The sequence below is a fragment of the Podarcis vaucheri genome (assembly GCF_965113315.1).
Source record: "Podarcis vaucheri genome assembly, chromosome: 3".
Taxonomy (NCBI): Eukaryota; Metazoa; Chordata; class Lepidosauria; order Squamata; family Lacertidae; genus Podarcis; species Podarcis vaucheri.
This window is the reverse complement of record NC_138761.1, coordinates 65,019,731-65,047,072: the sequence shown is the minus strand read 5'-3', so window position 1 is coordinate 65,047,072 and position 27,342 is coordinate 65,019,731. Positions and strand designations below refer to the sequence as shown.

Below are 27,342 nucleotides of genomic sequence, written 5' to 3'. Positions count from 1 at the left end.
AATAACATGCAGCCAGCCCACGCTCCCTGCCACTGCCAAAGAGCAGCTCAAGATCACTAGTATTGCAGGACTAAAGTATCTCTGACCATGTGTTGACTGACAGAGTGTGAAAGAAGGAGGCTTGAGCAACTAATCCCCAGATAGTGAAGCAATGAAGATCTAAGAGTCTGGACCAAAGATGGCACATTTTCGCAAGATGGGCAAGAACTCTGCACCCACTTGGAACATCCCAAAGTATCTGATACAACAGCTCTGCTCCTTCCTCTTCCTTAGTTTGCTGAAATAGAATGTGGCATTCTTATGCCCCCCCCCCAAAGTGTCTCTCTATTTCCTTGAGGTTGGGCTTTATGCAAAACATTATGCATAACACCACACACAGAAATTCATTTCCTACCCCTCCTATACCAGGGGTGCTGCAATATACAGGTCCTCTCTCCACACTCATCTGCCAATCATAATGATGAGCATTCTGCCATCCAGTATAAAATAGCACCATCTCTTTTGCATTGAAAGAAATGGGGATATGCTTTTCTACCAGCCCGCTTGCAAATCCAACAAAAAGCATGAAGCCATACTCACATCAAACAACAGTAATGGGGTACTAGAGGTCTATTCTCACAACCATTCAAGAAAATGTAAATGACAACGGCCGCAAGAGTTTTAATAACACAAGGATTGAAGACTGAAGAAACCCCAGCTAAAGAATCATGGCAAGAAAAATTGACGGATTATGCAGAACTGGCAAAACTGACATACAAGCTACGGGACAAGGATAACTGTGACTTTAAAGATGAATGGGAACCCTTTACAAAGTATTTGAAGACACAACAAAGCGAACTGGACTCCTTGGCTAGTTTTGAATAAACATTCACAAACTTGTTACTGATAATAATCAGGTAATTAGTTTGAGGATCTATACAACTGCGTAACATGCAGAAAACAGCATTTTTAGAGAAATCAAAGACTGGAACTGAGGGAAGTCGGGGGGTAGGGGGTGGGTTCTGCGGGGGATAGGAGGGGGAGGGAGAAAAAATGGGGGGAAATAAGGATGATATGTTTCTGGATAATGTGTTCTCTTTTAATTTTGAATAAAAAGTTATTAAAAAAAGAAAAAAGAAAATTTCACTTGTGAGGAAAGCTGAGCAGGTCCTGTGCATGCCTGTCATCTGCTGAATATTGATTATGGTATGCTATTACTGCTACCTTCAATCTGAGTTAGTAATGACCAAGTTCAGAATGCGGCGCTGCATGCACACAATGCTAGCTAGGGACAGGTCGAAGCAGCTGGGAATCATCAAGGGTTAGGATTTTCCCAAAGTTGCACTTAAACACAGTAGATTCTGGTTCCAGCAGCTATCCAGCACCAGCTGTTGAAGTGAATGTGGGAGTTGACAGCAGCACTCTCCTGGTAAAATGAAGCAGTGGATGAGGAGAGTGATGAAATTACCAGTCAAGTCAACAGACCCCAAAATAAATCAGGAGCAGCTGTTGAAGAAGAACTTAATTCTGCTTCTTTCTGGTCTTGTTGTTTTTTATGGCTTCTCAAAGTCTGACTCAAATGAATTTTCACAGCTATTAGGATGTGTTCTTTTGTATAAATTGGGGACAAGTCACATTGAATGGATTTCTATCTACTATGCTGCAACTGGAACTGCTCATTTGTCTTAAAATTGATGAATTCATGCTCACCAAAAGAAAAGAATTGTGTTTGTGACCTTATTACTAGTATTGCACACAACAGCAGATAATCTGTAACTCAGAGGGAAGCCATTCGTGCCATGTTGGGTGAAAAGCTGAGACATCAATATTATTCATGCGCAGTTGTCGATCTACTGTAGGAAGGAACTGGAAAGGGCTCTGGCTGCAGTGAATGCATACAAACAAAGAGAGGAAGCACAGGCAAGTCCACACTGTTCAGTAAAGAAAATCCTTTGGAGAGAATGTATCATAAACCCAGAATGCACACTGTACATGCACTCAGTCAACAAAAGGCAGGTCACATCGTTTCAGATTTTTTCTCTGTGGGAGGGAATCGTAAGTACAATTAGCTATGTTCAGAATTCAACAGAAATATGACCTTATGAGCAATGCACTCCCCACAGAGCAAAATGTCTTGTTAACAAACATTAGTACCGTCCAATATCCCAGAACTGACGTCTATAAAGCAGTAGGCTATGTACATCATCTCTACAAGTTACAGTTACTGCAGAAAACCCACTGCTTTTATTCTGGTATTTTGAGAGGAAACCTGTCTCTTTAAACACTGACATAAATATGCCTAGAAGCCTGAACCCAATTAGGAAGTTTAAAGAAGTGCAAGCATGCATTAGCCACACTTCAGGTTTTGCTGAAGAAACTGCCGGTGCACAACACTAGTGTCTCTACAATCATAAGGTGCAGAGCTGACTTTAGTAAATTAAGTGTACACCTTTGACCTTTGAATTTAACAGTCCAGAAGGGTAACTGTGTAGTGAAAACAGCAAAGATGCAGACCATTCAAATAGGTTAAACCTATCAGCACCAGCCTGCAAAGAAGATGCATGCCTGAGACAATTTTTATTGATGCCTAGTGATTGAGTTAGATAATTAATGTACCCAAGCTTTGGGGATATTTCCTTTTTCTCTTCTTGTGTAGCGGTGGCCTCTCTGCTTCCTCAAATCTGTGTTCATAAACATCTAACACGTTCTCTGTCCGCAGATGAAGGACTCTCTTGCCCATGATAGCTCACACAACAACGCATTTATTGGCCTTCAAAATGCCACTGGCCTATTTGCTATTTCATATATGCCTGCTTAAGGCACTTCTGAATATGTCTCATAAACCCTGAGGTTGTTACAGCAATAAAACAGACTTTGCAATGCAAATCTCTCCCCTTCTTCATAACTATATATGGTACCGAATTGACAAGCAACAGAACAGCACCAACTGGCTCCCGCAGGCACCTACAAGGAGGAGGCGGGGCCCTGCAGTTATCCTGCCATTGGCCACCAGCACAATCCCTTCATGGGTACTTCACTCTTGGATTTAGCTGCACGGTTGCAGCTTCCATCTGAAATTGAAGTGTAAAAATAAACAAAACAGCAACTTATTTATCACCTCATGCTAAGCAGCCATGCAAATTATGCCATAGGCTGCATGGCTCTGCACTCCAACAGGATTGTAACAGATGCCAAGTGCTGAAAGACTGGCTAAGCTGGACACCTGCAGCATCTAGGTTTGTTTTCTTTCCCTCCCTCCCTCCCAATTTCTTTTCCTTTTGTGCCATGCCTTGTAAGCCTAAGGCAGGGACTGTTGTCAATGATATAGAATCATAGAGTTGAAAGGACCCCAAGAGTCATCTAGCTCAATTCCCTGCAATGCATAAATTTCAACTAGAGCATCCATGACAGATGGCCATCCAATCTCTGCTTAAAAACCTCCCATGAAGGCGAGTCCACAGTCTCCTGAGGAAGTTCGTTCCACTGTCAAACAGCTCTTACTGTCAGAAAGTTCTTCCTGATGTTTAGTCAGAATCTCCTTTCTTGTAACTTGAACACATTGGTTTGAGTCCTACCCTCTGGAGCAGGAGAAAAGAAGCTTGCTCCCTCTTCCATGTGACAGCCCTTAAGATGCTTTGGGAGATGCTCTGCGAGCCTTTTGTCAGCTGCAGAGTGGGATAAATATGCTTTCCATAAATAAATATAAATATATTTGGCAGAACTCTGAAATACAAATTGACCTAGTAATCCTGTATTTCGATGCCAGACATGTGAAGATTGGCTTTTGTGGTTACAAAATGAATTACTCTGTGCATGCATGCTGGGTGCTCAATTCCACTCAGCCTGATAAAATACCCTCAATACCATTTCTGGCCCTGACAATGACTTCTAAAACAAATTTCCTACCTGAAATTAGGGAGCCATAGCATGTATGTATGTATCATCTATCTATCTATCTCTATCTATAGCGCTCTCTCTCTCTCTCTCTCTCTCTCTATATATATATATATATATATCAGGGTGGTGGTGGTGGTTGTAAAAGTGACTACCTCAGCACCTAGTCTATCTAAGGCTTATGCTATATTTACAGGATGTGGTCATTCCCAGTTGTAGATCCCCACAAAAAATAACATCATATAGCAGGGCCAGAGGACCTGTGGCCCTCCAAGAGGTTGCTGGATGAGAGTTCCAACTCTCCAACTCAAACATCCTCTTGAGGGACACAGGCTCACCTGTTATATCACATGTCAGGTGTCCAAAGGACTTTGCGTACATAACATTATTTGTTCCATCCCCTTAGTCTTCCCATATGTAGCAAATACCAGCATCAGCTTCAGTAGACAGGTGGTTATCACTGGCAAACAGCATGGAAGAAAAGGGTTAGCCCTCCCCCTTATCTCAGCATTGCAGTCCTGATCACATTCAGGGGCCCATGTGATGGCTACTGAGATTACAAAAAAACAAGTAGGGCAAACCAGTCAAAGGTTTTCTGGTGTCATATCTAGGCTGCAAACACACTCCCATTTGCTCTGCATCTGATGCACTCCCACTGCTTGTTTGAGAAGCAGCATACACACAAAGTTCACTACAGTCCATAGGTATTGTGTCATTTTTAAAAATGAAATACTGTCCCTGCCCCCCCCCCAAACCCAGCTTCAGCCCAAGCTGAGAAAAACAACCTCATTGAATTTTAAGCCAGTGATGTGTACACAGCCCTAGTTTGGTCTTGTGAGGCGTTGTCAAACCCCCCCCCCCCCATTTTGACAGGGGGTGCTAACACAGGAACATAAAGGAAAGCACAGCTTTGGTCTGCCAAAGATCCATCTAGTCAAGGATCCTTTTCTCAAAGTTGCCAACCAGATGCCTGTGAGAAGTCCAAAACCAGGAACTGAGGGCAGCAGTGCTCTCCACATTTGTGATTCACAGCAACTGGTGTTTAGAGGCATACAGCCTCCAACAGTGGAGGGAAAACACAGCCATGGTGGAGGAGCCTGGGGCGGGAGGAAAAATAGCTCATTTGGTTAGAGAGTGGTGCTGATAATGCCAAGGTTGCAGGTTCTATCCACGAATGGGACAGCTGCATTGCAGGGGTTGGACTAGATAATCAGGGTCCCTTCCAACTCTACAGTTCTATGAAGAGTGGTCCAAGGATGTGGCCACAGCAGGAGCTTCCTCACTCACACTCTAGTCTTAGTCACTACGTTTTACCACCTTCTTAGTGGTACAAAACGACCTGGAAACTGGAAACTGGAAAATATCCTTTCTCCTTTCTTTTTAACAAAAGATACCACTGCATATGCTTTTACAGCTTCCTTTAAATTCCGGCAGGACTGAGCTGTGGCATTAAAAACAAGCTCAGCGTTGAAGTGGCCCCTCTTCTGATAAAGCCCTGGTGAAAGATGCTTTCTCATATTTGGGCTCTACATAATCATGGTTTCTTTTTAAAAAAGAATGTCAACCACAAGGGTTTTTGGAAGCCAACACTGAATGACAACCTGTCCTCTCAGTTGCCCGAGACCCTCCAGCCCAGCCTTCCCTTTCCCCCTGCCCTTTGCTCGCCCAGGTGTATGAGCTTACCTGCTGTTGCCAGGCAGCAGGGCTGCAATCTCTTCTGCAGGGTTTCCTTTCTCTCCCTGACCTGAGGCTGTGAGACGGGAGGAAGGCGGAGAAGCAGGGAGACGCCAGCCGACCTTCCTATAGCTGCCTCTTTTCAGCTGCTAGAGTGGCCCCTGCTGACAGGAGGGGAAACTGCGGGACTCTCTCCCAAGTTAAAAAGAGGCCTGCTGGAAAAATGAGGTTCAAGGGAATGACTCGGGTGTTTGGCCTCCATTAGAATGTGCCAAAAATGCAATTTGCAAATAAGAGAAACACAAGCTTGTGTCAAGGGAGAAACGTGCTAAGAGGAAGGCACGCTTGGCAAATCCACACTGTGATCAACTCCCGCCCAGAAACCAATATCCCCACTGTGGAAGGACGTATGGATCCACAATTGGCCTCCACAGTCACTTACGGACTCATTGTTAAAATCATGTTTATGCAAGACAATCTTACTCGGCTACGAGTGATCGCCAAAGAAGAAGACATTAAAAGCACACCACTTCCCTCAAAGAAGCCCAAGAACTGTAGTTTACCCCATTACACAGCTGCAGTTCCCAGGATCCTTTAAATGTACAGTATGGTATGTATGCAGCAGGAAGAAGAAGAAGAAGAAGAAGAAGAAGAAGAAGAAGAAGAAGAAGCCCAGACTAGCTCTTTCCTAGGTCCTGGTCTGACATCATCCATAGACTTTTGGGTCAGGAATCTGAGACCCTCGTTCCAACAGAGGATTTTTCCTCTGTCTCTGTGTTTCTGATTTTAGAGTCCTTTAGACATGATATAGGAATTTGCCAGCTGAGTTTCCTGGACTGGAACCCTGCTTCTCCCTCCAAGCGAGTTTGCAACTGTAAGAACTATGTCTATCCTGCAAGACGGCAGAAAATCCCAAATAACCATAGTGCCTCATCCAATAAAGAAAGAAGCAACTGCATGTGCTGTGTAACAAATGAAAACTTTATTCTGGGTGTCAAAACATTGTATGTAGTTATGAAACATTTTCTGAAGGTCTCAGGAGGTTTCAAATTGTATGTGTTACTTTATGCTTGTTACTTTGTGTTCAATGAATATCTAAATGGAAATTGCAACCTTTCTCTGTAATTGTCACTTCCTTATGTAAACTATGTTTCTTGGGAGGATGAAGGCCTACTCTGTATCCAATCATCCATGGACTATCTGCTGCAACTGTGAAATCTTGAAATTCTATGGTTAAATATCAGCCACCAGTCATCCTTTCTTCTGTGCACTTGGGAAAAGAAAGGGTCGGCGTGTTCACTCAGTCACCTAGACTATACTTACCTTTTGACATGCCCAGAGGGAACAATCTCCCCACACTCCACCTAACCCCACCACCCATCCGCAAAGCCCCAGGTAACCCATGGCATACTTTCTTACATGTACATGATGAAGGCCTGGCAGAAACGGGATGGACATGGGAAATGCAAGATCACCACTGAAGGATATACGTAAAAGCAGGGCCTATCTTTTGTTCTGGGTTCTCTCACCTGCCTCTCACAGACGTGGTGCTCGCTTCGGCAGCACATATACTTCACCTGCCTCTCACAGACGTGGAAGGGGAGGGGAAATGCTGTTGCAACAGTACTTCAATAAAGATTGGGTCTACTAACCGCCTTGCTTCAAATACTTTGGCCTCAGGCTCCTTCCATCCCGACTGACAAAGGGCTCTTTGAGCTTCTTTGAGTGCAGGGAGGGTTCTGTTGAGTTCCATCTCTCTCCCGTTCATTGCATTCATCAGACGCAAGGTATAATCTGCAGAGGAGAAGGCAGGTAGGTAGATGGTTACATTGCTCAGTGACATCTGTTAATGATTGCTAAACATAAGAGGCTTTGACATTGAAACAGACCTTTCGGAGAGCATGAAGTTATCTGGAGATTGTGCATTGACTGGCATTCAGAAGGCGTTGAATACTCTTTTGGATACCAGAACTGTCATCTTTTCTGTTATAAAGCACCTCACAAATGGTCTCATGCCATTGAAAAAGTGACTAGATGTACTGAGAAGATAAGCAGAGCAGTTAAACCTGCAGTGCAGGCTGTATTTAGGAAGGATAGCTGAAAGCATTGTACCAAGAGGGCATAACAGGCACCGGTTAGTGTCAGGCATTCTCCTTCTATAGGAGGCTGTGCCAATAGACGCAAAGGTTGCATTTTACTCTCACCTTCCAGTGGAATGTCTAGACCTATGTGGAAGTAAGTTCCTTTTAACCCAATGAGGTTTCTGGGTGGGCAGGAATTATCTGGACACACGTTAATTGTGATTAAGTGATTTCCTTTTTCACCAGGTTTTAAAGATTTTGAATTGGGTAAAAGAAATTGCTGTCAATGTCAGTTTTTCTAATAGCCAAATAAGCCATCACGTGAGTATGCTGAGATTATCTCACAGCCTTTTGCTTTCTTAGAAATGAACAACACCTCACTTTCTGTATCTGCATAGATTTTGTACCTTTATGGACTTATTTCAAAGCTTTGTATTATTAGTTTAGCTTTCACAATATTTAGCCATATGGACTGACCCAGACCCTGCAATCATCGTCTGAAGCCCTTCGTTGTGTGTCAACTCAAGAACAGGGCTTTTCCTGTGGTGGCTCCCTGTGTGTGGAATGCTCTCCCCAGGGAGGTTGGCCTGGCACCTTCATTACATATCTTTAGGCGCCAAGTGAAATTGTTTCTCTTCAATTAGGCACATTCAGCCGATTAACATTCTATGGCTTTTAAAATGTGTTTGTGGGAGGGGGGGTTATTGATTTGTTTTTGCTTTATTGTGTATTTTGTGTTCTCATTCTATATTTTCCTGTTGTGAACCACCCTGGGATCTTTGGATGAAGGCCGGTATACAAATCAAGTAAGTAAGTAAATATTATTAATAATAACTATTTGAATTATTGCTGTAATTAAAATATGCAAACTGATTTATTCTTACTGAGCAAGAACCTGGACCGCATGTCTTTTTCAGCCCACATGGTGGCATCGTTCATCTAAATTTCACTCTAAAAACAAAATAGTTCAGTAGAAAATTCTGCTAGTAGTCCAAAGTTTTCCATAGAGAGCATGACTCTAATAAAACTCTGGCAAGTGTTAACTGGGTGTTCTGAGCCTTCTTTGGTCTCTCGGCACTTATGCTAACAGGTAACGTTGTCCTATCACTTGCTACTGTTTGCTATAGAGGCCAAAAGTATAGTCAATGTACTGATGGAAAAAATCCAGAAAGATAAGTGTGCTAGTTCTCTTGCAGCAAAAACAAGGAGCCTTGTGACAACTTAAAGGCTGACAAATTTAATGTGGGATAAAGCTTTAGTGCATTAAGACCCGCTTCATCAAATGCATGAAGTGTAAGCTGCAGTTGGCAGGCATATATACACATGGGTGTAAGGAGGGGGGGAGTAAACACTGGAGTTAAAGGGCAGTGGGATGCAAAAAGTACAGTCTGTGATCATTCAACTGGAGCTTGAATGTACGCAAAAGAAGCAGAGTGATAAATATATGTGCACGGCAATCTTCAGACCATAAAAGCTATGGAATGCAGTTTGTGATTCCTAGAACATTTCTACTTGGTGAATGCAGGGCTTGCCAATGTGGCACTGTGGGCACCATGGCACTCTCAAGACTTCCTCTGATGCCCATGAAGCCTCTAAGTTTCCTTGGTCATGAAGTGGGGAGGGTGATTACCTTTTTCTCCCTTTAAAAGTAAATAGAGCTGAGGGAGGAAACTGGAAGAGTCACACTCTTTCCCACTTCCTCTTTCAGCTCTGTGTGCTTTTCCAGGCTCTGAAATTCTGCTTTATCAATTCCCCTCGGAAGGCCAACCCAGGGGGATTGGGGAACTATGTTTTCGGCAAGCACAGACAAGCCCTCTTCCAGTAAATGAGACAGAGCCTGGATGGTTTGTTTATCCATGCTGGCAATTAGCACAGCTGCTTGTGCATGTACTTTTCACCCTAGTGTAAAACTGTATTGCACCTATACTGCAGTGATAAAACAAGGCTTTTATTGCCGGTATGGTCAACAGAATCATTGCATATAACAAGTCCACTACATTCCTCTTACATCAGGCATGCAGGTGCAAAACAAGGCCATTTGCTGCTATGGAAATAATTCGGCTTCAAAGCAAGACCTTAAATTGGCTATCAGCCACCTCTCACAGCTGAGCTGACTGAACTCGGCTGCGAGACATGGCTGATGGCCACATTAGCTCTTCCCTCTGTGGCAAATTAATTTCACTTCATATAAGCATTTGCAAGTCATGAATATATACAAGAGAAGCAGAGCTGTGTGTATTCTGAATTCCTGCAGTCACAACATCATATACCACATTTGGTGCCAGGTAAGGAATCTGGTGTGGTTCAGTTTGTGGAAAAAAACAAAATAAACGGGGGGGGGGGGGAGCAAGTTTCTAGATCTTCTGGCTGAAAAATAAGGTTGAAAAGATGCTCAGTGAGATGTTCACAGGATGAGGGGGTTGGTGATCTGAGAGAAAATAGAAGCTGCCTTCCTATAAGGACAAAGGAGGCAGTTGCTGTTTACTAACACCATAACTCAGGCTTGCTTTCAGAGAGTGGTAGCATCTTTTCTGGATTCCAGTTGTTGTTCTCCCCCCACCCCTGCTCTGTCTTTTTAACTGAGGATGCTGGGAACTGAATTTGGGAACTTGTGCAAAGCACATGTTCTGTCATTGAGCTATAATCCCTTCCCAAAGGGGAGTGGGGACCTGGCTCGCTCCCATCTCCCATGTCGTATGTGGTGATACTTTTGGAGCCTCCCAAGAGCCAGGAGTGGGGACTGAATATTCTGCACATCTGCTGGTCATTTCATGCCCAGATAATAGAGGATGCACATCTGACCAACCACTCTGCACTGGGGTGAAATATGCCTTTTGTGAAAGAGCAAAGAAAAAGGAATGAAAGATTTGGCATTTTCCACATCTGCTCTGCAAATCATCCCAGCCCCCCAGTCTCTTTAGACAGTTTTTTAAAAAGCAGAGATTGCCCTTAAATATTAGGTGGTGCTCAGCTATGAGTCAAACTTAGTAGGCACATTAAAATTAATAGGCCGAGCTTAGTCACATCCATGAATTTCAGGGGGTCTACTTGGAGTTGGGTACCACCCATTGAAGAAGCACAGGCACACATTCAAAGCAAGGTTCCTTGCTATAGGGTGTGCATTTTCTCTCAGATCAGGTTGGTTAACAGTGGGTGGAAGGTGAGCAGGGAGCTGTGCACGCCATCCCCTCTAGCAGAGATGTGAGATGACTCACTTGTTTGAATCGCCAGGTCCTTTTGCTAATCTAAATACACAATGCAACAGGCGTGTTTAGCACTATGTGCAGTGTGACAGGTGAGGAGCAAACTGCTTTAGACCCAGGCGGCCCTGTGGTTCATGATTCCAGCTCCAACTTCCAGATTCGTAGTAAGAATACTGTTACTGCAGTAACATGAACAAGTGAGTTCAACCACCAGGGAACACACTAGTGGGGTTTTGATTTTGCACAGCATCTACACAAGTTTCTAGATACTTCTCTGGAAAATCACTCCTTTAGTCTGCTGGCCCCAGCACGCATGTGCTACTGGCAGCCTGAGAATGCCTATCCACTAAGTTGATTTGACAGCTGGCAATCAGAAAAAGTGCCAGGCCAAAGGAGGTCGGATGGCTGTGATAGTGTCAACAAATTCTGCGCAAGGCAGGTTTCTGCAATAGGAGTTTTCACTAGCCTATTACCAAGGCTTAGCTGGGTTGGTGGACATGCTGGGCTGCTTGAGGGGTTTCTCACCAACCAGTTGGCCACTGTGAGAACAGGACACTGAACTACATGAGCCTTTGGCCTGATCCAGTAGGACTTAATTCATTGATCTTCTCACTGGCGAGCATTTTATCAAATAGCCCAACTGTACAATATTGAAGACTACTCTTTCTATAGTAGTTTTTGACCCTTGGATGTTTAAAAACATATGCATTTGTCTTGTGAAGGAAAATGCTAATGAAAAGGTGGTTCAGAAGAAAAGATGTCTTGATCTTATAAAAGGAAGAACTGACAGCATTTATAGAAATATTGTCCAAGATTTTACTGCAAACCAATGGGTTTGGTCACAAAAATTATACATATTGTATAATAACCATGTAAAGTACATTATAATAGTGGTATACATTATAAGCCTTTAAAGGTTTTTTTTCCTTTTTAAATATACATCTACTATTGCAACCAACTGTACAAGTCTTTTTACAAATACTTACAACCAGGAATGAAAAAAAATACAAACCATAAATAATGCCCAGTTTTACAGATGAACAAAAAATGATAATGAAATAAACCAACAGCTTTGATAGATTGCAGTTGGGGCATTTTGGTCCCTAGAAACCCATTCTAAAAATAGAAATATTTATATATATATATATATATATATATATTTATATTTATATATATTTTTCCATAGCAGCAATGCTTTCTTCAAGCATTATGGGTACTAAGTCATTGAAGCCCATCATCATTAATTTTTACATTTTTTTCTTTAAAAAAATCATCTATCTACACATATTAATTTATTGTCTTCCAAATATGGAAGGAACAAGCAATGCCCCCCATTGTAGAGTCCTGCAAGTGTCGCACTGATGCTTCTGAACAAAGTCCATCTGAAAAATGTGCATACCACACTGACACCATTGTCCTCATAGCAAACTCGCACATACACACAAAAGAAACACACGTGTGAATCAGGAAACACTCTTGTGACAGGAAAAGCTTTGGAGCTCACAAGATCTCAGGGGGGGGGGGGGAAAGGCACGTTTTCGTAAAATCATCCCCATCGTATCCAGAAAGATCTTCAAGCTAGGCTTTTCAGAACAAACTCTCTCAAAAAAAAGGGGGAAAGGGGGGATGCACACAGGATGTTGTTCTTAAGCTTACAATCTATGGCAGTCTATGGCAGCAGTAGCTTCTTCCTTCTTTCCTTCTAAAGGCGATAGCACCACTTTGGTGGGTGGGAAGAACTGGAAGTTGAAATGTTTTTGCAAGTTCATTTAAAAGTAGTTAGAATGTGCTCTTCCAAATGAACGGCAGGAACGACGACAACAAAAGCTTCCAGAAAAATAAAATAAAAACGCAGTTGAAATTAAGGCTGCAAAGCTGCCACACAGTGAGAAGATGTGCAAAAAAAAAAATTCCCTCTCCTTTTTGAAGGTGACCAGACAAACTGGCAGCTCACACAGAAGGCCAACAGAAGGGTCATTATTAAATGAAAAAAAAAAAGAAAAAGTACAAACAGATCACTATAATAGAAATTCACAAGAAAGAATCCATGGGAGGGGCATAGGAGAAGCCCAGAAATGCTTCAGCAGCTTCCTTGACGCTGGCAGTGATGAGGATGCTGTCTGAAGACTGGCCAATGGAGTTCGGGACAGGCTCATCTGTAAACTCAGGGTCAAAGTGCCGCAGGTCATTGGGGCCACTCTGAGAAAACAAAAGAAGGTTCTGTTGTTAATGTCGGACTGGGAAGAAATGTTCAGATCTTTCCTTAACTGGGAGTGGGGCCTATGTGTTTTCTTGTGTGTGTGTTTTTAAAGTAAAACCAATCTAGGCACTTCATGGGAAGGCAATTACAAAAAACCAACAACTGGATCACCCCCCTGAACTCATTCCAAACAAAAATAGAAATCTAATGGGGTGGGTGGGTGTTGGACTGGAGACTGATCTGGATTGGCTGCAGCGGTCTCACAGGTCAACATGCACCTCCAAGCTCATAGAGTTCACCTGACCCAATTGCCTCACCTCATACCTGAACTGCATGAGGCAATTCCATCCACTTATGCATAAACTCAAGGCGGCATTTAAAAATTAAGACACCTGCCCGATTGCTTCACATTGAGAACACACTAGAACCTGCTAAAAACTAGCCTGTCATTATTTTTATCTTCAACCCCTGGGTACCCCAGTATAAATAGAAAAGTCTCTCCCATAATTAGAAGACAACACTTACCACATTTGGGTTGAAAGGGGGTGTAATCTTCTTATTAATGAGATCATCCCAGTTAATTAGGGAGAAGAAGATGTGGTTCTTAATCTCCATCTGTTGAGGAAATGGAAATCAGATCAGTTCAGGCAAGAGTAATTGGAAAAGACTGTTATCGTCTAGCCAACTTCCGAAACTCCCCCACCCACCCCTCACAACTCGCAGGATTATACTTACAAAGTCCTCCTTTGCACCCAGCCTCTTGGTCCTGTCCTTTTGCAGAAGACCTTCCAAAAGGTGTCTCGCAGAGTTGGTAATATTTGGCTTCAGCTGCAGAGGTTTGTTCAAGATGTTGTCATACATTTCTGCTGTGTTTCTGCTATAGAAAGGGGGCTGGAGAGAGAAAAGGGGAAACAGATTTTTAGTCCCAAGAATCTAACTTACTGTACTACCTGTATCACAATACACTTAGTTTGATACCCATCTTGAGGCACTGGAATGGCTCTTCTCATGTCCCACCCACCCAAGGAGCATAAGGCAACTGCTTATATCGGGTCAGACCAACGGTCCATCTAAGTCAGTATTGGCTAAATGGCTCTCCAGGGTTTCTCAAGTAGGGAATAATTCCCAGGCAGGGATTGAACCCAAGACCTTCTGCATGCAAAGCAGATGATCCATCACTGACCTATGGCCACAAATATGTGCACCGTGTAAGAGATCCACATGCAAAATATTGGCTCCAACTGAAGTTCGTAACATTTATAAATTCAGTGGAACCAAGATTCAGCTCTTTCTTATGCTGGTAACTACTGCAGATGGAATCATGACTGGTCTGTGTTTGCAATTAGCCAGTTGCTCACTATTTTTGCTTACCAGTCCATAAAGCATCTCGTACAAAACAGCCCCAAGGCACCACCAGTCAACAGTCCGGTCATAGGGTTGCTTGTGAAGGACTTCGGGGGCAAGGTACTATCGAAAACAAAAAGATAGGAAACATTAGAATAAAGTAGCCAGTCTGCATTCTTTTAAATGCTCCACTTAAAAATAACCTTAGTGACCTGATTGAGTGGGGACTGCACTTGTGGATAGATGACCACACCAATCTTTACATCTGTAGAACTTTGTTCTGCAGGAGTCCCTAGATAACTTTTTCTGTTTGCCCTTAAAGGCTTGCATTTGTAACCTCTGGCCTTTCTCTCCCTCCCCCACCCGCTGCAGCTTTGTCAGCAGGGCTCATCAATCAAAGCCTGTCTGACTACTTCACCTAAACAACACAACATGTCCTTTTGTCCCATCTGGGAAATTCCTCTTCTCTCTGCACACTTTGGGCACATACATCACTGCCATGTGGATAAAGAAAGCAGAACCCAGACCTACCTCAGGAGTGCCACAAAATGTGGAAGTTGTGCCATTGTGTTCTATGTTCTCTTTGCAGAGTCCAAAGTCAGTCAAGACAATGTGGCCTTGAGAATCCAGCAAAATGTTCTCTGGCTTCAAGTCCCTAGGGCAAAGGAAGGAAAATACACAGGTGAGCCAATGGCTCTCAACTCTTATGTTTATTATAAGCAATGGGATTTTATCAGGTTTATTTTTTTTTTGAAGGGGGGTTTGTCCCTTTGAAAACAAACGGGTTTGATGGATAGCCCCCAAGCACTTTCTAAAGGTCATTTACCAACAGGATTTAGTCTGTGTGCATGAGAAGCATCTATTTACTGGTTCTAACCCATAACCTGGAAGCGAATCTAAAAAATTTGCGCTGCACTGATCCCAGTGCCCAGGGTCAGTGTCTTGGTTCCACAAGGTTCCTGACCTCCCCTTATTACATGTTACAGCCTACTTCCCACAGTTTTCACAGAAACCATGCACGTGTGCAAACCATCTGCTCTGCTTACCGGTAAACAATATTCAATGAATGCAGGTAACCCAGTGCACTGGCGATTTCAGCAGCATAAAAACGAGCTCTTGGCTCCAGGAAGCAACGTTCCCTCTGGAGATGGTAGAACAACTGCAGGAGACAAGGAAGGAGGGGGAGAAATCTGTTAGCGATCCCAAAACCACTAAAAACAATGCATTTAATTAAGCTCTCTCTCTCTCTATATATATATATATAGCTAGATAGAACAATGGTAGGAAATGGCCTAGTAATCCGCTGGCTGCTTCCTGCTGTGAGAGGCTGGCAAGCCAGAGACCCTGAATCTAGTAACTCCTCCCCAAAACTCCTCTTCATACTTAATAGGAATAAAGCACTGCCTTATTTGTACACATGGCAAGGCTGGCTTTGTTTTCAGCAAGAAGGAGTTTGAATAATCTTTGGATCAAGCCCTGTGTATCTTTGGACACACACCCCTTATGGTTCTGTGCATTCTTTCTGCTTACCTCTCCACCATTGATGTAGTCTAGGACAAAATACAGCTTGTCTGCAGTCTGGAAGGAGAAGTGGAGTCCCACCAGGAAAGGGTGCTTCACGTTCTTCAGTAGGACGTTGCGTTCAGACATTATGTGTTTCTCCTAAGAGGAAGGGAAGTAGGAAATCATCATTGACTGAGCAGCAGAACAGTAGGACTATTATAATTCGTTTGCTGATTGGCATTTCTCGTGAAATGGGTATAATTCAGTTACGTACCTCCTTCTTTTTCAGGATTGCTTTCTTCTGGAGGACTTTTACTGCATAGAAGTGCTCTTCTGCCTTGTGCCTTGCAAGAAGAACCTGAAATAAACCAAGGCACCCCCTTTGTTTAGGTGTGATCATGATGCAAGGGAACTATCAAGTCGCAACTCAGTTACGTCCTTTCTGCTATCATGAGGCCCATCTACAGAGCAACCCTGCACAACTCAATGGGCTGACAGTAAAATACCACATATCAACATAATGGGTGGGTGCCACTGCCTTAAGGCAGGGAATGGGACAATACAGCCTTCATTTCCCCTTTGTGCCGTATGATCCATATAGCAAATTTTCTTACATAAATTTTAATGGAACCTTGCTTTTCAAGAATACTCCACCTCACATCCCTTCATAGTCACCAGTTTGCTTCTTATTAAATCCCCCTGGCACTCCCAAGTATTTTGATACCCTTAATATTACAGGCCCATTGACCAAATGAATATGTATGCTTACCTTCCCAAAGCTGCCTTTTCCAATGACCTTCAGGAAATGGAAATCTGATGGTTTAGCATGTGGGTTAGAAGAAGGGCCAAGGTTGATCTGCTGGGATGGACTGGGCTGCAGTGAACAAAGAAGAAAAAAAGGGGGGATCAAACATTTGTACTGAAATACTTGGGTGCAGATTATTTCTTTTTTAAAAACACAGTAAATTGCATTGCATTCTTCTATGGGGGAAAATAATATGCTTGAAAGAGTATGTCAAGTTAAAAATAAGAGTTTTATCTGCTCTAGAGGGAAATGCTAAATCTTTATTGCAAAACACTTCTTTCCAAGTTGCATCACTACAATGTGTCCTGAATGGAAAAACCCATGCCAGATTACCAACGGACAGAACATCTATCTTTAAAACCTGTTGCTATTACTGTCACATTAAAGTCTCAGGATAGGCTGTGCATAACAGAAGCTACTTACTGGAGGAGAAGGATTGGCATTCATAAGTTCAGGCTCTTGAGGCTGGGAGATCTTCAAAATAGATTGAACTTCAGGGCTGAAAGAGATTAAAGCCAGGATAATTAGTACAGCTGAACAAGGTACAGAACATTAAAAACATTTCACCACTAGGGGGCATGGTAACATTCTAGCTGGAAAGTTTCAAGTTGGCAGGCTGCTAAAAACAACTGGCTTACTAGGTTTCAGGGCTAAGATGAAACCGGAGACAAGAACAAACCATTCTGAGCAAAGAGACTTAAGTTTCCTCTGTAATTAAAGGTCAGAGGAGGGAATGAGGGATCAGGAAATCTAAACTAGGTGCCTTTCTCCAGTTTTCTATTCTTCAGCCAAACAGTAAAACTTAGCTGAATGCAATTAATTCAGAACTTGTGATATTTTAAAATCTAGAAAATTTTATTCGGTTTCCTACTAATTTTTTACAGCATCTACTCTACCGCTGGTCTTTTTCTTTTTTGGCATAAGGTGTATCTACTCAAAAGTGAGTCCAAGAAGATTTATTCTCAAGTGCAGCTTTAATGACACCCGCTTCTACCACACAGGTGTCACTAAAGTTACTTTCTAGTAAGTATACTTAGGAGTATAAGTCCCACTGAAATTTCTGAAATTTACATCTGCGTAAGCATGCATGATACTGTAAAAAAAAAAAACTGCAAAAAAATTATAATTTCAACAATCTCTCACTGAAAGGAGTTATATAATTTCTCATTCTCTGTTAAATTTTACGAATTTCCACGCATTTCCCAGGCAATTTCTGCAGAAGAGAGTAAGAAAAAAACACAGCCCACAAAAAATACTTACTGTTTGCATGCGTAGGAGTTGGTGGCTATCTTCTGAATGAAGTCATTCAGCCCCATTCGTCTCTGTTTCATGAAAGCTGCAAACAATCACAAGAGAGAAGGGGGTTGTTACAGAATAATTCCCCATCTTCTTTCCTTTCCTTTCCTTTATTTAATTAACGCACACACACGCCCTCTCCATCCCTTGAATGCAACAAGAGAGCCTCGCTTCTACAACACGGTTACAATCAGGAGGGCGCACGCTGTTTTATGCTCTTTTTCTCTATCGCTATCTCCTCCTCGTCGTTCCCACTCACCGATCAGTATTGCCACCATCCCTCTCATCTTGGAATAAGTTAGCGTGGATCCCGAAGCTTCGGCTTTGACCGTCATTGCAGACTTTCTAGGTTTCTCAGTGTTGGAAAGAATAATAATCCAAGCAGATGCGCGAGGTATAAGAGTGGATGCGCGAGCGCCCTTCCAGGCAGCTAGCTGTGGCTTGTTGCTCGCTCTGCTTCCGAGTTAGAGAATTAGGAGCGGGGGTAAAGCGCGCAGTGTCAAGATCGTTCACCCTATTGAGTCAGCTCGCTTCTGCCGCTCCGCCGCTCGCCCCGGGGCTTTATATAGGCGCGGCCTCGGCGACAGCCCAGGCGGAGAGGAAGGAGGGGCGGAGCCAGAGGGGAACAATGAGGAAGAGTCTCGCTCTCCCCCCGCCCCAGGCGCCCGGAGCTGCCGGGAGACAGGCAGGCCTGGCGCCCGGCCCTTCCCTTCCCCATGACATGTTCCCCTCCCTTGACGTTAGAAAGGAGTCTCGCAAGCCGGCTGGAGAGGAAGAAGCCCGCCAGCTACCACGCACCAGCCCCCCCTTTTTTATCCTTTTTCACCCTCAGCAAATTGCAGTGGGATTAATTGGCAGCAGTTCTAGAGAGGGAAAGACAATGCAACAAAGCTCTGGGGTTGCAAACAAACCTTGGAGAGAGATGCCAGCCTTATTTTTATGTACTGGTTTATTGCACGGCAGAATTAGAACTCCGCTCTTTGCCTTGCCAAGGCGCTCAGGGCACTTGCTGCGTCCTCGTGGGGGCCCCTCCCGTGGGGGCCCCTCCCCGCCCTCCTCCACCCGTGTGAGTTAAAGAGATGTGCCCAGGAGGTCGCTGCCCCTCGAAAGTTAGCACCAATTAGGCTTGGCCAGCAGCCTTTTTGTGTGTGTGTCCTTTAAATGTACCTGCCTTGTTCCTCAAGGCCAGCATAACGCGCAAAGGAAGTCCCATTTTTGCCACTCTTTACACTTCCACAGAGAGACCCGCCGCGGGATAGGATAGCCTTGGTTTTTTTCAGACACCCCCAGGTCCGAGATGGACCTCATCCAAGGATCGATTTGTTCCAGAGATAAGAACAAAGGCATTTCCGTTGCGACACTCAGCCCTGTCTCCCACAAGAGGCGCCGAGGGCGGGGGGGGGGATTGGGAGAGCCATCTCCAGGTCGTTCCCCCCTCCCAACCTGATAATCGGAAGGTACAGCCCCTGGACGTGGAATTTCCATTTTTAATCTATTATGGTTAAATCCACACCGAGAGGGATGTCCTTCGCGACCTTACTTAGACCCCGGAAACTTACTTTTTTATATAAAAAGTATCCGTACAGTTATTATATAAAGCAGTAACCGAGGGTGTCCTTGAACATATTTAGAATGATCTGTGAATCAGTGGACAACCACAGCTAATCCGCACACACACACACACACACACACGGAATTAGACATCGGGGTTTCCCGAGAGCTGTGACTCCCAGGCAGGCCGGGGCATCCTTAGACGTTCAGCCCTGCCCTCCTCCTTAACATTAATCCGGCGGCATTCCCTCCAACATTAGCTATTTATGGCACACCTACATAGGAAGAAATCTCCTTAATCTAAGGCAATGAGAGCAAAGCAGGAATCCCATTGGGTCGGAAGGTCCTGTGCCTCTGGAATCCTCCATCAAGGCAGGCAGAAACTTTTCCTACTCTTGAGAAAATACGCCTTACGGATCTGAATCTCAAGAGCAGACAGGGCTGCTTTTGAGGAGTCTTTGAACGTCTTCTGTCTGTTTCCACCCTCCCTTCCCTCCTTTGCCCTTTTCTTTATAAAACCACCTCAAAGCAACTCCACTGTCGTTCAGACTGCGAAACAGAAACCGCTGGAGTCACACGGTTCCTACTTTTACCAGATGGTATTTATTAATCGCCAGAGCGCGTCGCGGCGGGACGGGGCTGTCCAGGGGCTGCCTTGGCTGGCAAGCGCCGGGAGGCTCCAACCACGCGGCTCCAAAGGAATCCTGGGCCGAAGGGAGGCGTCCGGGGGCGGCTGTCAGTCAAGCAGGAGCTCATAGCAGGGAGGAGAGAGAGTCTCTCTCCCTTCACCCTGCAAGCAGCCCGAATGCAAGGAAGGGAGAGAGACGCAAGCAGAGCTGTGCTGCGCAGGACTTTCTTACCCAGATCCCGGCCAGAAGCCCCGGTCTTTTGCGTTCCCTGCAACACCGGCGGTTCCTTCTCCGTCTCACATCTGCAGATGTTAAGTTTATGGCAGCCTCCCCACCCCCAGCTCCAAGTATGTGAAGCAAAGGGAACCGGAGAGAGCCCCCCAGAGAGGATCGCTCCGCTCGATCTAAAGGAGAACCTCTGACGTCTGGGGTGAAGGCCGATAAGCAATGGCCTTTCCGTAGGGAGGCAGGGAGTGACTGGGGGGGGGGCTCTTGTTTCCTGCCGCTGCTTCCTCAGTCTCACAAACAAGCGCCCCTTCCAGGCGAGACCCCAGAAACCGATTGGCCGGGAAAGCGCCTTAAAAATATTGGGCGTGTGTAATAATAATGTTTAAAAACGAAAGAGAAATGCTATCTCATGGAATGAGATGATGGAAATCTCCACATTTGCAAAAGCAACAGGGAGAGAAAGAGGAAGGTGGGAGGGGGGGAGCTGACTCAGGCTGCAACGATTTCTTTTTCTTTTTCTTCATTTGCACAATTGTTTGAGAACACTCTGTGCCCGGATGGCGCGTTTATTTATTTATGCCTGTCTCCGCAGCAGCGTTGGGAAACACGTGAGGCGTGTTTATGAATGGAGTTGGCCGGGACGCCGCCCACCGGTGACCTGAAGCACCGGCGGCGGCACGCAACGGACGGCAGTCATAACATATTGCGGGGAGGGGAACGGGGCGCGGAGAGCGAACGGCGAGCTTGGGGCTGAGACCACCTCCCACGTCGCGGCGAGAGGGGGGCACTGCCTTCCGACCCGATTGTTGTTACATTCCACCCCACTGATAAATGCAACACGAATCAATTCAAGACCCCCCCCCCGCAAAATAATAATAATAATAATAATAATAATAATAATAATAATAATAAGAGAGGCAAGCTTCTGATCAAGAGCTCGCCTGCTTATTTAGCTCATTATTATTTTTTAAGTAGAAGCCTTCCCATCGTTCCCCTGCAATTTATTAAAAAGTCACCACCTTCTCCTTTCTCTTTTCCTATCACTTAAATGTAATATCTGCGATGCAAGAGCCTCAGCGGACGGACAGGCCTGCAAGTGCAATCCAGGCAGGATGACTCGGGAGGAAGCCAGCCAACCCACCAGTCCAAGGGGACTTTGGTGCAGCGATAAAACTGCAAGCACATTTGCTAAAGCTAAGCAGGGTTCGATACTATTTCAAACTGGATGAGGAACCACGTGTTGAGATTGCTGCACTGCAGGGGGTTTGACTAGATTACTCTCGGGGATCGAACACACTAAATTGATTGATACCAACTGGATCCCTGGAATCCACTACAGTATTTTTTGGTCCCCGAACGCCGCTCAGTTTTCAGCGGATTTAATTTTTATTGGACTTTCTGCATAAGCCCCGCCTCCGTCCTTCCTCCTTCTTAGCTCCTCCGGCTCGCGCACGATTTCCTGCGCGCGCCTGTGCGCGCCCACGACAACATGGTTTCCCCCGACTGTCCTGTTTCAAAGCTGGGGCGGATGGTTTGCAGACCCCAAAAATCCTAAGCAGAAAGCACGAGTTGGAAACGGGGTAGGCGGGTAGGGCTCTTCCACGCCGGATCTAGAATTAACACCCCAACAAAAGGGCTGGGCGGAAGCGCCTCGGGCCTGTGCGACTCCCACGGGCTGCCAGTTGACTTTGCTGACGCAAGATTGCAGAAGTTGCATTTTGCCTAATCCGTTGATTTTATTTTTTAAAAACACATACAAAACCTTTCGACTCGAATCCTTCCAGAATTCGGGACTGTAGGAAAAAGCCGGGCGGGGGGGGGGGACACCAGTCCTGCTTTAGCCTCCTTTATAACACCGCAGCTTTGATTATTAACAATAACAATAACAATAAAGAGATCCCCCCGGGGAACTCAACCCTGATCTACAACTTCCTCTGCTCCTTTCCATCACACATATGTCCCCGCGGCCTTTTCCTCCGCCAGTAGCGGCAGGGCACCTCCCGGGAGCCCCCCCCCCCCACAGCTTCTCTCGCAAACTTTACAAGCCTCGCATAGCCAGCAGCTCGAAGAGGTGGCGGCGCCTCGGGACCTCCCGCAACGCGCATGCGCTCAAGTCCCCGCTTTGGCTCCTCCTTGCCTGAACCCGGCGAAACTGCTCCTCCGCAGCCGCTTCAAGACACAGCCTTGGAGCCCCATTCATTCGCGGCTTCATTCACTTATGCTGCTCTAGCGATCGGGTGGCACATGATGCCGAAGAGTCTCCTCTGTGTGCCCCCCCCGCCTTGGCCACTTTTGTGTGTGTGTGTGTGTGTGTGTGTGTGTGTATATGTGCATATATATATATATATATATATATATGCTTTTGTAGATTTTCACGGGTACAGGAATGCAGGTTTTGGTGTCTTCGGGTGTCTTCCCGTGTAAGAGTCGGGGTGTCTGGGCGACGTTTCGACGAGGTCTCACTCGTCATCTTCAGGCTGGTGCTTTCGGCTTCTTGTTACTGGAACAGAGCAGAGTCTGGTGTTTGAGTTCCTATAAATACTGTTGAGGGGTGTGGTGTATAGCCTCCAACGTTCTGGGCAGAGAGGAAGTTCCTAGATTAGTGTGCCTTTTCTTCTTTTGTTCCTTAATTACTTGAGGGATATCTTGAGTGATTTCATGAGTGATATTCTGAATACCACTGGGTGGGTCATTAAGTGTAGATTAGTTGCTAAAGCTTTCGTGTCTTGACCTCTTGAGCTTGTGAAGAGTTTTTCTGAGAAGATGGCTGTGCTGCATTTAGTTGTGCTCTGGCTTGGCTTCGTGTATAGGGGCGAGCTGTGGTTACACGAAGCCAAGCCAGAGCACAACTAAATGCAGCACAGCCATCTTCTCAGAAAAACTCTTCACAAGCTCAAGAGGTCAAGACACGAAAGCTTTAGCAACTAATCTACACTTAATGACCCACCCAGTGGTATTCAGAATATCACTCATGAAATCACTCAAGATATCCCTCAAGTAATTAAGGAACAAAAGAAGAAAAGGCACACTAATCTAGGAACTTCCTCTCTGCCCAGAACGTTGGAGGCTATACACCACACCCCTCAACAGTATTTATAGGAACTCAAACACCAGATTCTGCTCTGTTCCAGTAACAAGAAGCCGAAAGCACCAGCCTGAAGATGACGAGTGAGACCTCGTCGAAACGTCGCCCAGACACCCCGACTCTTACACGGGAAGACACCCGAAGACACCAAAACCTGCATATATATATATATATATATATATAGGGTCAAACTCATGGTCTCCGCTTGGGACCCCCAGTCAATCTGCCCATGTGATCTGCTTAACCAGAAATATCTGCCAACTGGGATGGTGTTTTGGCCATTTCACTAGCGGTTGTTAGCCACGGTGGCTGAGCTCTTCTGCCTCCCCCGTTGGAGGCAGCTCGCCTCCGGATACCAGTTGCTGGGAATCGCTGCTGTCCTCCTCAGGCCCTGCTTGCTTTGCATAGGCGTCTGCTCCCCCAGTCTGGGAACAGGATGGCGGGCTAGATCTAGTCCAGTGACCGGACGTGGAAGGGCGCTTCTTACATTTGCAGGAAATGCCAGGAATCGAACCCGGAGCCAGATTCTGCATCCCCAGCATGAACCACGATGCTTCTCATCTAATGTCACTGAGCCAGCCAAGGCACCACATCGCCTTCTTCAGCATCATTTGTGCTCCCACAACATCAGTCCTGTGGCAGGTGGCTGGGTGAAGCAAGCCAGCTGCCCTGGTGAGCCTTCAGAAGGTCCCAGATTCAGTCCCCGCAGCATCTCTCGGTAGGGTTGGGTTTGGGGGAGGAATTGTCAGAATCCCTGGAGAGCTTCTGCGGTCTGCCAGCCAATACCGAGGTTTGATGCACCAACGGCCATGGGAGAACACATCCTATGGTATTCACTACATCCTTGAAAGGATGCACTTGGAAAGAAGCCCTGCTGTAATACCTGTCCCCACTCCGCAAAAACCCCCTCCCCCAAACATTTAAGTTGCACTGAGACATCCAAGCCATTGTTCCACTCCTTCGTCCTCTTTGACAAGCCACCTTTCAGGGAAGCCCGCACAAGCAAAGCGAGTTCAAGGCAACATTCCTATGGATTTGCCAAGGAATGACCTACAGGCAGTTTTCCCGTAAGACTTAAGCCTCTAGCATACAAAACCATGGTTTTTACACAGCTCTGTCCATCCACTCCCCCTCCTCCTGCTCTTTCAGATGAGATTGCCTCGGAGCTAATCTTATCAGCGCACCCAAAAAACAATTGAGCCTCCAGCCCTTATCTCCAGCCGCATCTAATGGGACTATTTTATAGAGAGGGACAATCTAAGAGTGTCCATTTCAACTCGAGATTCAAGCGTTCTCTTCCTTCCCTAGGTCAGAAGTTGTTGTGAAAGTTTCCCACCGCGGGAAAAAAGAATATATAATGTTAATTCGACCAACCTTTCAGCGAAGACTTTTCTTCTTTCCCTCTCATGGTGTTTGTCTCTTCCTCTCTGCCTCCTCCTCAAGATCCCACCACAAGTGCCAGGAGCCGCCGTTTCGGCAACCCTGTTCTAAATCCTCGGGCTTTGTTGTATTGTAATTCCCAACCAAAAAGCCTCTCCTTCTTTGGGCCGTCCGGCTCTCCGCCAGCTTGCAGGGAGGCGGGCGATGAAATAAAGGAAACGAGCTGATCTGGCTGCCCAGTTTATGAACCTCGTATTAAAGGTGATTTACATACCAGAGAACTAAAGTTCAACAAGAGCCACGTTGTTGCAACATAAACCCTGAGATTGACTGAAGTCAACACTTGCTTATTATATATATACCGTATGTGTACGTACACACACACAGAAACATGCCCACACACAAACACACACCCAGCGCGGCAACTAGAAATGCCGGTCTCTTTTAATTGATGCAGCAGGAGACTTGAATCAAAACACAATTTGGGAAGGAAGGAGGGAAGAAAACACAGAGGGAGGAGGAGCCTGCGTCGGCGATCCCGAAATGCCCGCGTGACTTCTTTAATGTCCCTGTCTGTGCCCTCCAGGTATGGTTGGACATCAGTTCTTTCCAGCCCTAGCCAGTGGCCATAAGATTATGGGAAGAAGAAAGGAGAAGAATAGGACGAGGAGTAAAGGCAGCCGGGCTCCTGAACATTTGCCATTCTTGTTATCATTAAGATCTTTTGCCAGCCCTTCACAGCAAACTATTCACATGCGATGTTAAAAACCATCAAGACAGATTTGCAGCCCAGCAACATCCCAGTTTGCAGGGTTCCCCACTGGTATCTGGTTGGCCACTGTGAGGACAGAAACACTGGACTAGATGGGCCATTGGCCATTCTCTTGCTTGTTTAATCGCATTTATATACCCCGCCTCTGCTCCAAAGGTGGTACATGGTTCTGTCTTGGCCCGCTCTACAACAACCCTGCGAGGCCGGTTAGGCGGAGAGGCAGTGACCGGCCCGAAGGTCACTCAGTGACCTCCACGGCCCAGTGGGGATTTGAACCCAAGTCCGGCACTCGAACCACTTCCCCACGCTGGCTTTCTTGTGTTCCCCACCTCTGATGTGGTCTGGGAACGCTGGCTAAGGGTTCAAGGATGGGATGGGGGATGTGGAGGCAATCTGGTCTTTTGTTTTGCTTTTTTAACCGTCGTGGATCATTGTAGGAAGAATCAGGCAGGCGATCCCACAGATGCATGGGCCACTTGAGCTGAAATGGGTTGAGGAGTTGGGTAGGTGGGTGGTTGGTATCGTCTTACTGGAAGCTTGAAGGCTTGAGGAGGGGGCAGGCCAAAGGCAAAGGGGAGACATCGCCCTCCTGCCCGCCTGCCTCTTCTGCTTTATCCCCGCGTCAGATTTGCGCTGGACGGCGACGGCAGCATCAGGCGGCGTCCGGCCGAGTTCCTCTCCGCTTCCCTTCCCGCCCGCCCAGCCGTCCGCTCCACTTCCCCCCTTTTCCTCTATATAGCAGCGGCGGGAGACAGCCGGGCTCCTGCTGCACACATGTCGCTTGCGCAGGAAAGGAGGCAAGCTGCGCGGAGACTGGCAGCCTTTTCCTCCCAGCCCGGCCAACGGAGGGGCGTGTGGAGGCTGGAGCCGGCGCCCCCACCCCCCTCCCGCAGATCCTGGCACCTAAGCGCTTCCGAAAAGGAAAGCGACAGCTATTGCAGGGAGGGCTTTCCCCGCCGCCTGCGCCTCGCCTGCATCCCTCTGACGTCTCTTCTCCACAAACTCACAGGAGAGAGAGCGAGAGAGAGAAAGCAAAGGGTTAATAGGCTCCGACGGGGCGGTCGTCCCTAAACTCCTGTAGTTTAAGTGTGGAATCGGCGACTAGGGGGCGCTCGAGCTCACTTCCCTTTTTCGTGGTGGAGGAGGGGGAAGGGCGCTTTAATGAGCTCCCACCGTGGACTCCCTGCAGCGAGGAAACCACGCCGTGTCCCCATTTGGAAGGGACGGACGCGCCCCTCGTTTTAAAGCCCCTGCCCCCTTACGATTCGAGAACGCGGCAGCCTTGCTGTTATCTGAACGAAGGCTACGGCCGGCAGATCAAAGGCACTTTGAAACTCTTGGCACCTGCAGTTGGCAGGCTGTGTCCCTGAGATGAGGGGTGGTTCAGGTCCTCGTTTTGCACGACGGCCTGCTGCACAGTTAGGGCATGTCTGCGTCCGGAAGCTTCCCAGGCTGCTGCTGGGACTAACTGACCCAGAAGCACAGGAAGTTCTCCTCCCTCCGTCCCCAAATAAAGCTACAAAGGAAGGAGGCGCACAGCAATTTATTCCCGAGACTTCAGCATCCATCTCACTGGCCTTGCAATACGGCGCGTGGATCAGCGTAGCGACACCTGGCTTGAGAGCAGTACATGTGAAAAGGATCTAGGAGTCTTGGTTGACCACAAACTTGACATGAGCCAACAGTGTGACGCGGCAGCTAAAAAAGCCAATGCAATT

General features: G+C 46.1%; 1 protein-coding gene across 4 annotated transcripts in view; it reads right to left on the bottom strand.

Annotated features, from left to right (window-relative positions):
* Positions 1 to 11,623: 11,623 nt before the first annotated feature.
* Positions 11,624 to 27,342, bottom strand: part of SGK1 (serum/glucocorticoid regulated kinase 1) — a 74,942-nt gene continuing 59,223 nt past the window's right edge. The window contains exons 1-12 of one of the 4 annotated variants that reach the window (XM_082215975.1): positions 24,847 to 25,048; positions 17,944 to 18,019; positions 17,107 to 17,182; positions 16,648 to 16,752; positions 16,153 to 16,236; positions 15,906 to 16,037; positions 15,422 to 15,534; positions 14,907 to 15,030; positions 14,403 to 14,498; positions 13,767 to 13,922; positions 13,557 to 13,646; positions 11,624 to 13,030 (exon numbers count right to left, since the gene is read on the bottom strand). In XM_082215975.1, the coding sequence (XP_082072101.1) occupies positions 12,863 to 13,030; positions 13,557 to 13,646; positions 13,767 to 13,922; positions 14,403 to 14,498; positions 14,907 to 15,030; positions 15,422 to 15,534; positions 15,906 to 16,037; positions 16,153 to 16,236; positions 16,648 to 16,752; positions 17,107 to 17,182; positions 17,944 to 18,019; positions 24,847 to 24,880 (1,254 nt within the window). In that variant the 5' untranslated portion in view covers positions 24,881 to 25,048 and the 3' untranslated portion in view covers positions 11,624 to 12,862. Of the gene's footprint in view, positions 13,031 to 13,556; positions 13,647 to 13,766; positions 13,923 to 14,402; positions 14,499 to 14,906; positions 15,031 to 15,421; positions 15,535 to 15,905; positions 16,038 to 16,152; positions 16,237 to 16,647; positions 16,753 to 17,106; positions 17,183 to 17,943; positions 18,020 to 18,238; positions 18,526 to 20,390; positions 20,522 to 24,846; positions 25,049 to 27,342 lie in introns of those variants that run through there. The other 3 variants (XM_082215976.1, XM_082215974.1, XM_082215977.1) reach the window with 3 other exon arrangements.